The 11819-nt window shown below is 40.7% G+C and overlaps 1 protein-coding gene across 1 annotated transcript; it reads right to left on the bottom strand.

The window, feature by feature from the left end:
• Positions 1-1140: 1140 nt before the first annotated feature.
• Positions 1141-6097, bottom strand: snw1 (SNW domain containing 1). The gene is made up of 14 exons (XM_053881177.1): positions 6031-6097; positions 5483-5636; positions 4766-4927; positions 4603-4698; positions 4382-4488; positions 3918-4022; positions 3630-3699; positions 3473-3538; positions 3181-3297; positions 2961-3102; positions 2586-2688; positions 2101-2218; positions 1862-2025; positions 1141-1745 (listed from the first exon to the last, which is right to left on the bottom strand). The coding sequence occupies exons 1-14, from the start codon at positions 6042-6044 to the stop codon at positions 1553-1555; spliced, it is 1611 nt and encodes a 536-aa protein (XP_053737152.1). The 5' UTR covers positions 6045-6097; the 3' UTR covers positions 1141-1552.
• Between the last annotated feature and the right edge of the window lie 5722 nt (positions 6098-11819).

Raw genomic sequence — 11819 nt, 5'->3', positions numbered from 1 at the left:
TAAAGGATTCAAAGCGGGCAGAGCAGGAGCAAACAAACTGCAAAGTGGTGGATTCAAAGTAAAAGTTGCAATTGCATCACGTGACTTTTGAACCCATCAATTCAGGTGCAGGAAAACATCCCCGGAATCACGTCCAGTTGCTGGACAAAGTCCATGTCCTGCCCACTTGAAATCAGTATCAGAGAGCGCTGGGATCAAACCAAACAACCAAGTGCACTCTGGAGATGATTGAAGATGGCCACGGCTCCACACTGATGGGAACACAAGCTCCAACTTTCAATTCTCCAAGAGAAAACATCCAGTAAAAGTGGGTGAATCAGATCCTGGACACTGTTATTGCGCTGGATTTATCACCAACATATTGCTTCCCTGCCTCTGAAGAACGTCTGATAAGCCATCACAAAATAACCTGAGCTCAGCTTAAATGTGCACCACAGCACCGGCCATGCAGTTTATTATTTTGGAGATTGTTGCCTTGTCGGTAGGAGATAAGAGGCTATCCATCATGGCCTCTCTTCACAAGCCGAAGATTTCATTATGGCTCTACACAGCTGGCATTGAGGAGCACACAATAGCAATGTCAAGGAACCAATATCTCTCTCACTTTCATGAATACAAATCTCATTTATCTCCAGTACACGTCCGCACATGAAGTGAGGAATCATCTGAGGAAAGGGAGGAAGATGTTACACGGCTTAAAATAAAGATTTAAATTTTAAGAAATTTCATAAACTATTGGCGTTTCATTGCACAATGCAGTACTCGACTGGCTCCAACCATTCACTCCCTCTTGTTCAGCCTGTCAAATCTAGAAAGAGCAGTGGGTGGGGAACACAGACGCCAAGCTATTACATGAGACAGGCAACCACTTACACATCAGGGGAAAGCAATGAACCTGTGTAGGAGCCAGTTATGGTTCTAGGTTATAGCTCATGTGGCCCAGAGCCTGTGTCTGAAAAACTCAGCCAGAAGCAGCATAGAGAACTTTCAAGACATCAAAACGGTTTTGACTGTCCATCTTTACATGGAACCCACTCGATGTGGGAATGTGAGGAACACAGCAACAATACATAATAGGACAGCTGGATTCGGTGTAGAACTTCGATTGCAAACAGATGCACACAAGTTGACTGTGGACTCTTCAGAAAAATTTATTTCATGGGCTATACTTGGGTTTACAAAGCCTGTTAACATGTTCATGGGTTTACACTGTACAAATCTGCCATTAGTGGCCACAACTAAACAAAACACTAGGGCTTTATAAACACAAGCAAATGAAGAGAAAGTCAAACATGGAAGAAAGAGTTTAACTGTATGGTATATAGGTTAAAAAAACAACTAAAACCCAAAACATTCTCAGAAAATTATAACAAATGTACAGATATATTAGATGAGACCTTCAGATTGTGGAGTCAGATCTCAAAAGGAATGGCTCATCTTACACCAGAACGACAAAGGTAATGAGGAACACATCTGCACGATCAGCCGTTCGACTCTTCTGCCTTCTGAAATGGTGCGAGCAGCTCCGGTCATGAGCGGCACCCTGGAGCCTTTACTCCTTCCTGCGCTTCTTGTCATGGTAGTCGTCTTTTGAGCGGCCACTCGTGGACGGCCGCTTGGAGCCGCCGTGCAGCTTGGCTTCCTCCAAGAACTTGTCCAGACCGAAGGGATCTTCTTCAAACTGCACGGGTCCGTCACGCCTCTGCCCGTGGTCGCCGCCTGAAAACTCCTTGTCTGGAACAAACCTGACGAAAAAACAATTGAAGAAATGACATTCGACATCAATTCCAGGTGAACTGAACACGAAGGATGGATAAAATATGAAATGAAAAGATTAAAATGTCATTATTAAGAGTCGCACCTGTTGTTCTGCACAAGTGTGTCGAAATCATCTGCATAGGCATCTTTGTCGATGCCTCTGCTGGGCCGGTAGATGTTTGCTGCCATGTCTCTTCCAGGGCGGAAGGGCTTGTCGTACACATTGTAGGACTCATCCTCACCGGCATTGAAGCCACTGTCCATACCCTAACGGGAAAGAGTAAACATCTTAGAGAACAGATCATTTGGATTCACTTTTTAAAAGGAGGCAACTCGGGTCACCTGGCTCTGGTTGAAGAGACGCTGGTCATACTGGGCCTCGTTGGTGGTTCGAGGGTTGGGCATCCCCAGGGCAATGAGTTCGCTAATATCTCGGTTCTGGTCCCTCTGCAGCTTCGACCTGAAGCAAAACACATACATTTATGCAGTGGACATTTACATTTATGCTGAGGAGACAAACAAAAAAGCAAGCAATGATTGCAAGAGCAAGTCATATATTCACTCCAAGTCACTGCAGTAGACTTGCACTAAGACTCGGAGGATGACTCCTCACGTCTTTTAAAATAATACGGTCAACAGTAGCAGAAAACAGGCAAGTGTTAGGATGACAGGAGATGAGTACATGGACCATCTCTGAATCTCGTTGCATCCATCAGGGGTACCACATGAATGATTCAGCAGTGTGAACAGTGTGTCTAAATGGATGAAGAGGAAGTTGAGTGAGTTCACACTAGGTGTTTTTTTTTCTGAAGGTGCGTGTCCAGTACCTCTTATCGGGAGCTGCTCGAGAGATGTTCCTGTCATGCTGTCTCTCTTTCCTCCTGTCCTGTCGGATCTCATCACGCTCTCTGGCCTCGCCGTCATCGCCACCTGCCGTGGCAGACCAAAACACAGAGGAGTGAATAGATGCCAGGGATCAGAAAATGATTTTCTGAGGTGAAAAGATACATTTAGATCGTGAGAGAGGGGTGGAAATGTCAGTTGCAGAAAACGATCGCAGCACAGTAAGAGACGCTTGTGGAAAATAATGTCAAAAATTCAGGCAGATATACAGACTGAGATCAGAGACCAGCTGAGGTATGGAATCATTTTTCTCAACCTAGTCAGTGTTGATGACTGCATGAGCTTATGACTCAACTCACCTTTATCCCCATGGCTCTTAATTCCTGCTCTGCGATCTCGGGCCATCTGAGCCAACTCCCTGAGTTTCTCCTCCTTCTTTTCCTTCTCCTTCTGGGCCATCTTCTTCTCCACCTGGGCTCTCATCTCGACGGCCTCTCTGGCCTACAGACACAAACAAAATATTTGCTTGTACAGTGCAACAGATTGACTGGCAAAGCATGAAAACGGGTCAAGAATTACCTTTCTGTCGGCGATGTATAGAGCTTCTGCGAGCTTGGCAAAGTTTTCATTGATGTGAACCGTTTGAAGGCCGCGGCCGTCCGCAGCCAGACGTTTGTCTAGTGGGATTGTGTAGCCCTGGAGAAAGCACAAGACAGATGAAGATTCAGGACAAGAAAACTGAAATTAACAAGGAAATTGAATTTATGAAATCTATTGTATTTTTCTGAACTATTATTCCGACTATCTAATACAAAGATCAGCTTTCTTTTCATGACATTTGTTTTCTTCCATTCTGGCTTGAGGCCATTACCTTTGCGTTCTTCCAGTTGGAAATGCATGGAGGAATTCTCCACTCCTGCTGCTCCTTTACCGTCATCTATATCAAGAACAGCACAGGAAGAAAGGAGGAAATAAATTATAAATAAATGCAATAATAGCTGTCTTCTGCTCAACAGCGCCAGCATTACCTTTCTGCTAGGAGAGTGCATGACAGGGGCCGGAGGGGAGGGGGGTCCTCGAGGAATCTTTTTGTTGATCCTGTAAGACAATTAGAAACACAAATATTAGTGCCTTTTCTTATCCAAACAGTTCTTCATTCCAGCACAGACACCATCAAACAAGGGACACCTTCACAGAAACTAGAAGAAAGTATGGATCAGATGGAGCCACAACAAATAAACCAACAACTGCACACTACAAAACGTTGCCAGCCCGTGAAAGATTACACAGAATGGGCATCAGAAATGGCAACTAACTTGAAACGAGGAGGCTCCATGGGGTCCTTTTGCATTTCCACCATGCGGATGACTCTCTGTTTAGCCCCTGAGTTGAAGGCAACTCCCTGCTGCGATGGTGTGTATCTGCATGAGAAGGAGAGAACAAAGTTTAAGCTTTCAAGACTACCGGCGAGTTCAAAGACCAATTCATGAAAAGAAATCTTGAACACATGAAATATTAAAACACCAGGAAAAAAACAAAAAACTGTTTTGAATAACTGTTTTTCTTACATATTTAAATATTGCCTTTGCATTCCTTTGGAAAGCTGCCAATCTAATCTCCGAAAAAATTCAACTCTTTCTGAACTACTTCTTATGGATCTCTTTATTGTACCATCATGGATTAATTTTGTTTAAACCAATCCCCCGGGATTACATTGCATTTTTAAAAGAACACATCTACAATGTTATTAAAAAAATGTGCATTTGGTTGAAGAGCATACCTGATGTACTGTGCTGGAGCCTGTTTGTCTGCTGCTCTCACAGGCATGGCAGCAGCAATCTTTTGGGACACTTGCTTGTTCAGAGCTTCACGTGTTTTCTCTGTGAGCTGGGAGGAAACAAGCGAGAAAGACATGAAAAATCAGCTTAACAGGGATGTACACTGATTCCTACGACAATGGTATTCCAGTTCAAATAGTGGACTGCTTCATAAGCATCATACCTCTTGTATGGCTTCCTCGTCTGGCTTCTGCAGTTCCGCGGTATCCTCATTCATAACTTCTTTCGGAAGAAGATCTGTGTACTTGCTGAAGACGACCTTCAATAAAACACAAACATGCACTAGCTGTTTACATATCACTACTAACAACATTTTGCAAGCATACCTTGTCTTTGTTCTGTCCTTGTTTGGCAATAGCATCATACTTAATTTTGCCTTCCGCATCAACCTGCACTGCCAGGGCATTGGAAGTCTTCTTCGCTCTTCCCATCTCCAGAGGGAACTGGGCAACATGGATCTCAGGGAAAGCACCGCCATCTCCAAAGTCCTGGCATGAAAATAAAGATTGTTAAAAGAGAAACAATTCACAGCGAGTTTAGTTCAACATTGACCCCTAAAACATATAGACATAAGAGGTTACTGCACTATACTGGACTGTTTAAGGCACCATAATAAGAAATGAAAAAGCTGGTGTTGGGGGGCCTCGACACCAAGAACAGAGTTGGGTTACGCTTTTATTATGTGCTGCTGTGCTTTGTTCCTTTCTCAAATTTGATTTAAGTGAAATAGAATTAAAAGTAATTTTACCAAATATTTACAAGGCTTTTTTAAACTGTACAATAGTTAAATAAACATGTTATTTATATTCATCTATGCATCAATGAATTTAATTTCATGACAATATATTGTATCACATTACGTGTTGTGCAGACTATAGAATAATTTGTGTTTAGTGAATAATGCAGAAATTAAACTCATGATTCCCGCAGAAAATAAAAGACGCTTATCAGCACTGGAAACCTTGATCTTGGACCCAACTTCCGTGTTATACCCCCCACGCCCGCAGACTTTGGTGCTAACTGAGAGGCCACACAAACCATACCTCGACAGCTCGGGGCACCCAGCCGTGCCTGTGCCCGTAAGGAGGTGGCTCTCTCCGTGTGGACACAAGGGCAGTAGAATACGACCTCTGGGCCCGAAGTCTCTCCTCTGCCTCCAGCTGGTCCTGGGACAGCTGGATTGGCGCCGGTAGAAAGCTACAAACAGAACGACACGTTGTTAGAACTGAGCAGAAGAATTAGCTTCCAGCTAAACCCACAAGGCAAGCCAGGCCTTGCTTTATCGATCAAAATACACCCATCTGGAACATTTTACAACGTACGAATCCAGTGGTACAAAGTTTATTCCTAACGTTTGGCTGGTTGAGGTTAGTCAAAAGTTCAATTGTTTGAATCTGATTTGTTAATACGTCGGCATGCTAAAATTAGCAGCTATGCTAGTGGCTTTGGATAGAAACACGATGCAAAGCGCGAAAATCAAGATTTGAGGAACTTCACTACACGGCAACATTGCACGCCTACACATTATATGCGCTCGTAGGACGAACAACCCGACAAATAAAAGGGAAAAATGACTTCTTGTAACACTTACCTCGCTAGCGACATCTTGCTCTTTCTTCCTTAGCAATGAACTGAGCATGCGCGCTGATAGGAGCAACTCGTACAGTATACGTCACGAGCGGAAAAGGCCCGTTCATGAAAATAAATGATTAAGTATTGAAAAAAAATCGTTTTAATTTCGTTTTTATAGCGTTGCGCGCGTGAAAAGTGGAAAAAGTATACACATTTTTAGCACAAAATAAATCGTGTAGAATTCTTTTTTTTTTTTTTTTAAACGGAGAAGTAAGCAGTCAACATTGAGAAATGAACAATTAAACATCAACAATCGTATTTTCTGTCTTAATTTAAAATTAAAGGTGCATGAAATTCGGGTTTGTCTCTTCCATACACGTTTCTATCTCTATTTACTTGACCAACAGTTATGAGTTATTCTATATACTGTGTTGTGTGCTGCTGTCATGTATGTATTTTGTTATGTATGTATGTGTGTATGTATGTATGTATGTATGTATGAGTGTATGTATGTATGTATGTATGTATGTATGTATGTATGTATGTATGTATGTATGTATGTATGTATGTATGTGTGTACGTACGTATGTATGTATGAGTGTATGTATGAGTGTATGTATGTGTGTATGTATGTATGTATGTATGTATGTATGTATGTATGTATGTATGTATGTATGTATGTGTGTATGTATGAGTGTATGTATGTGTGTATGTATGTATGAGTGTATGTATGTGTGTATGTATGTATGAATGTATGTATGTATGTATGTATGTATGTATGTATGTATGTGTGTATGTGTGTATGTATGTATGAATGTATGTATGAATGTATGTATGTATGTATGTATGTATGTATGTATGTGTGTATGTGTGTATGTATGTATGTATGTATGTACACAATTTCCTCATCTATTTCGGTGCCTCCTCAAATACGGTCACCAACATTTTAAATGAAAATCCGTTATTCTGGACAGGCACATAGCAGATTTGAAATTGCAAAATACTCTAAAACTCTCATCTGTTTCCCCCCCACACCAAGCACTTTAATGGCTTTATGTTCAAAGAAGTGTGGCTGAACGAGCAGAACAGACAGGCGTCATTATCCGGCGTAAATGTGCCAGAAGGAAGCCCTCTCGCACTTCCTGTCTCAGTTGCAATAAAGACATGTTTCATTTGAGGCGACGGAGCAGAGTGTGCGAGCGTAAAAGCTTTTCAAATGACTCGGGTGGACAAGGCATATTATGTAACGTCACCATAACAGACTGTGCTGAGACAATAAAGACAAAGAATAACCCGACTCAGGCGCTCTGCCATGATGGCTCACAATATGTGACATATTTGCTGTGAATGCTGCAGTGTTTCTCTTTTCTTTTGCCTTTTCCTTTCTGTTTGTGCAGCGTCATCATTCTTTCCTAATTTTCTTCTTTCTGTTCTCCTTGTCTCTTCTTTCACTCGCTCATTGGTAATTCAGTTTATTAATGTGACACTGGGAAACGGGGCACGTCAAAGAAAATCCGTCACAGTGAAGTGGCATCACGGAAGGAGCCTCTAATAAGCCTCATAATGTGGGTGATTCTGACTTCGGCTGCTCCTGGCATTTGGCACCAAGGTGCCGAAGACCCTCCACGATCTTCAACATAAATTGGGAATTACACTACCACAGTGTTTTTCAACCGTTTCTAAGCCACGACACATTTGGTTTATTGAAAAAAATCCAGAACCTCAGCCAACGCGCAATTGTGCATAGTTGAAAGTCCTGTAGAAAATCCCTTTTAATTTATTAAAAAATGTAGCTACTGACACTTGGCTATTTTGGCATGCCATTTGCAGAAAATATATCCGGATTTATGTATTTATTTATTTTGAATAACTGTTTCAATTTCATCACAATCTATTTTGTATGGTTTTTATTCTAGTTTGGAGAGTTTCCAGACAAATCTTTCATGTTCATTGCCACAACTTGCTTCCTAACAACAACAAATCTTTCTCTCTTCACATTTTGGGGCACATTTATTTGGTCCAGCATTTGTTTTTTAGCCAACTTTTAAACAACGAAGCAAACTTGTCTAGAGCACGAGTGTCAATAAAGTTTTGAAGTGAGACGTCATGCGTCCGAACAGAACACATTAAACAGTCTTTTAAATGTTTTATGGGCTCCATTTTCATTGTGATTTTTCTTGTCCAATATCGATTAATTTTATTCTAAATTTTTGTTGAATTTTTAGCTTCCTCTTAATAAGAATAGTAGACAGCTTTTAAAATGCCTTGACTGGGAAATACATCTGTAAATGAATAAGAAAAGTAAATGCAAATGCAGTGCAAACACACAACATAGGAATAAATATGGAAAATATTGATAACAAATGTGGAAGTAGACATGTCGAATGAATGAAAAAATATATTTTATTTTAGTGAATTTTGCAGGACTTTAATTCTCCAATTATGAAAATGTATTTAAATGTATTTCTATTTTTATTTCCACTTTTGTCATCAAATTTTCTCACTCCTGGAATTTGGTTGTAGATCTCATGTCAAACCTGAAGCGAATTCCAAAGCATAACAATAAAAACACATTTTCTGAAGCACATTAATAACATTTTCAAAATGTAATAAATTTTGATTCATCACATTTAAAATTTGACACCAGAATGATCAAATTTAAATTGAGTCTGTTTCCATAAATGTAAATATCTGTACTTTTATACAGTTTTTTTATACTTAAAAATTCAGTTTTATGTGATAAATCTGTCTAATTTCCATTGATTTTTTTTTTTTTGTCAGTGAAAATTGATCATTGAAAGTACCGGCAGTCTTTTCATGCAGAGAAAACATTTTAAATTGTTAATAATGTACATTCTGGGACTGGATGATTATTGCTGCAGTCACAGCAATGTATCTGAAGCCTAACTTAGGAGCAACTTAGTAGCAAGTCAACAATAAATGCAAGATTCAGCTTACAACTTGAAACTATCCAGGAAATGTGAAAAAACAAACAAAAAAAAAACAAAACATTGTACTCGTCCTTGTCGGAAATGATTCACGTCACAATTATCAGCAGGTAAATACTGGGAGTCGAACAGGAAGGGGGAAAAAAAGAGAGGAAGTCTGGGGAAGCAGGCGTCTTAGGCGGTGAATGAAAAATGAATTGAGCTCAAAATGGGTCAGCAGCCTGCCACTTTCCCAGCTGCGCTCGCAAACATAAAGAAAATACACAAGAGAATGTACCCCAGCTCCCATATACTGTTGTGCAAGGTGGCACTTTGCTCACTTACTGGTGTACTATGATCCTCTGCCATAGTAATTGTGATACGCTGTGTAAAAGGTGTACGTGCTCCCTATAAGTTTATACACTTTTAACTCTGTCACAGCTGAGCATAAACCATTAATGCTGTAGTGTATTAGACTATTTAGAAAATATATCGTTACAAAGGAATCAGGATCAGCTTTATTTGCCAAGAATGTTTAACATACGGGGAATTTGTTTAGAGATTTAGAGAGAGAAGAATATATATTTACAAAGAAGCAGACACAATAATAATAATGAGTAAAATAAATAAATAAATAAAGAACACTGTGCAGACTGGAAGTTCAAAAAGCAGAAAAGCTGACCAATATGCTTTTCATTTTTCTTATGCTCTTCCACTCAAAGCATAAAATAATAACAAAAAAAAAATGATTTGACTATTTTTGCATGTCCAATTCTTTTTTATTTTGCATGTTCTAGAGTCCCATAAATGACCGCTAGATGGCACTACTTATCAAAAATCATTTATGCACACACCAATCCAGGCACATGGGTTTTTCAAGCAACATACCTGCAGGTGTTTCTCTGTCTGAACTTGACCACAGCACATCTGTTTTACATGAGAAAGAGCCAAATATTGAAATGTAAGAGGCGATGCAGGAGCCCGGCACACATTTTTCTTCCCCGGGAGTGTTCTCGTGCGCAAGTCTGCCAGAGTGCCAGACTGAGCATTAGCTGAGAACCAGGGTGAGGATGCTTGCATGAGCCACTCAGGACCTCTCAGCATCAGCAGCCGGGCTGTGAGAGCAGCTATTCCCACCTCTATATTTGGACCTTGTCTGTCATCCTGCATGAGGCGGAGTGTGGGTTCCTGCCATTAACACCAGACCTTGCATCATCGCTCTTTCAATTCCGATGGGAAGAGATTAATTTCCAGCTTGACTCACAAATTGCCTTTTGTTGAGAGCTGTTTTTTTCCCCCTCACACACTGACATGCAGTAAACATCTCTCTCATGCCATTAGAATCCAACCTCCGCGTATTCAAATAAACAGCTAACTCTGCTGTTTCCATGCTGTTTCCATGCCGGCGTGTGATGCCGGCGCTGATCTGACCTTGAGAGGAAGGACGGGGAGAAACATGCCGCTGAAGAAACAAGGCAGTGCCGAGCTAATCTCCAGAGCACGCTGCTCGATAAAGAATGCTGATAGTGGGCCGCGGCGTTTCCTGCAGTGGAGATATTTATCGTCCCAGATTTGGGTCTTCCAGGAGGCAAAGAATAGTTCATCTTCATTTGCCACCTTCTTTGATGTCGGTGAAGGTGTTACAAGGATGGAAAAGCAGCGTTTGAGGTCATCACGGAAATTCACGGGGCAATATTCTTGTTTCTGCCAGAGGGCAAAGCTATCGCAGACATACATGTCCTATTACAATAACATGAAGTCTGCAGTACAGCAGGCTCATGCACAGTCAGAGCTCAAGCTCCAGCCCTTTTTCATGCATGAAAAAACGCCCCTTTTCCTGGGGTGCATTCTTATTCTTCATTGTCAAAATCTTCCCCCAAAAAGCTACTCTCTCTGAAATGTATTTTGGCATTTTTTTAAGTTCTTGGGTGAACTGTTCCCATGTCATGAGCCCCTCCCTCTCCACATCATGGAGCGCAGAGAAGCCCAAAATGTCTCCATTGACCCACGGCAGTAGACAGACAATAACAAAAATAAAATCCCCTGAAGTTGAAGTTGAAGCTAAATTAACCACATTAGCGGCGCAGAAAACAACATTGCTACTGGTTACTTAAATAGAAAATCAGTCATAATTTGAGTTTTATGAATAATTCCCAGTGCCCTTTATTCTGGCTGCACCCCCAAAATGGCTCTGCATGTGCAACCAAGATGGCAGCGATGACACTAGAAAATGCTGAAACTCAGGTAGAAAAAATATTTAACAGAAATTAGTTTGAAAATGAAATTATTGAATCTGCCATGACCTCTGTATCATCTGCAAAATGTTGGGTAAAGAGGCGAATTTAGACACAATTTTATTCTGCTTTAACATAGATGTTTATATTCAATATTAGTAGTAACTGCTGGTGTGCAGCGTTTCAGGCCATCACCATTTGCATCCAGACTTTATTGTTGATGATGATCACGCCTTTTTCTTCAGTTATGACAGTGCTTCTCAATTATTTTCTGTTGCACGACCCAAAAAGAAGTAAACGTTTCGCACCTCCACCACCTCTGCAAATAGTATCATTTGTCTATTAAATTTTTTATCAGTACACCTTTGCATAACATTGTATCCTTGTTCACATTAAAGACAAAAATGGAGATCAACTTACAATAAAGAATAACTTTATTTACATGGTTTTTGTCTGGAACAGAATAGACTTAAAGTTCATGAATTTGCCTGAAATTACAAGACAAAAACCACGAGTGGATGTGCAATTATGTTTTTCATTCTAGTGCGGCAGAAAAGTACGTTCGCCGAGGTCACATGCATCGCTCCGCGCCCCCCACCTGAGAGTAGTTTGAACAAACTACACTTTCGCATTGGACAGATGTATTG

Source organism: Synchiropus splendidus, chromosome 12 (assembly GCF_027744825.2).
Source record: "Synchiropus splendidus isolate RoL2022-P1 chromosome 12, RoL_Sspl_1.0, whole genome shotgun sequence".
Lineage (NCBI taxonomy): Eukaryota > Metazoa > Chordata > Actinopteri > Syngnathiformes > Callionymidae > Synchiropus > Synchiropus splendidus.
Note: the sequence above shows the minus strand (reverse complement) of the source record. Positions and strands in the feature narration are given on the sequence as shown.

What these genes read in the sequence shown, in the direction of transcription:
- snw1 (XM_053881177.1), bottom strand. An exon ending in AAGGACAGAACAAAGACAAG is followed by an intron (nt 4,699 to 4,765) that starts GTATGCTTGCAA and finishes GTTTTATTGAAG; the next exon opens with GTCGTCTTCAGCAAGTACAC. An exon ending in ACACTTGTGCAGAACAACAG is followed by an intron (nt 1,746 to 1,861) that starts GTGCGACTCTTA and finishes TTTTTTCGTCAG; the next exon opens with GTTTGTTCCAGACAAGGAGT.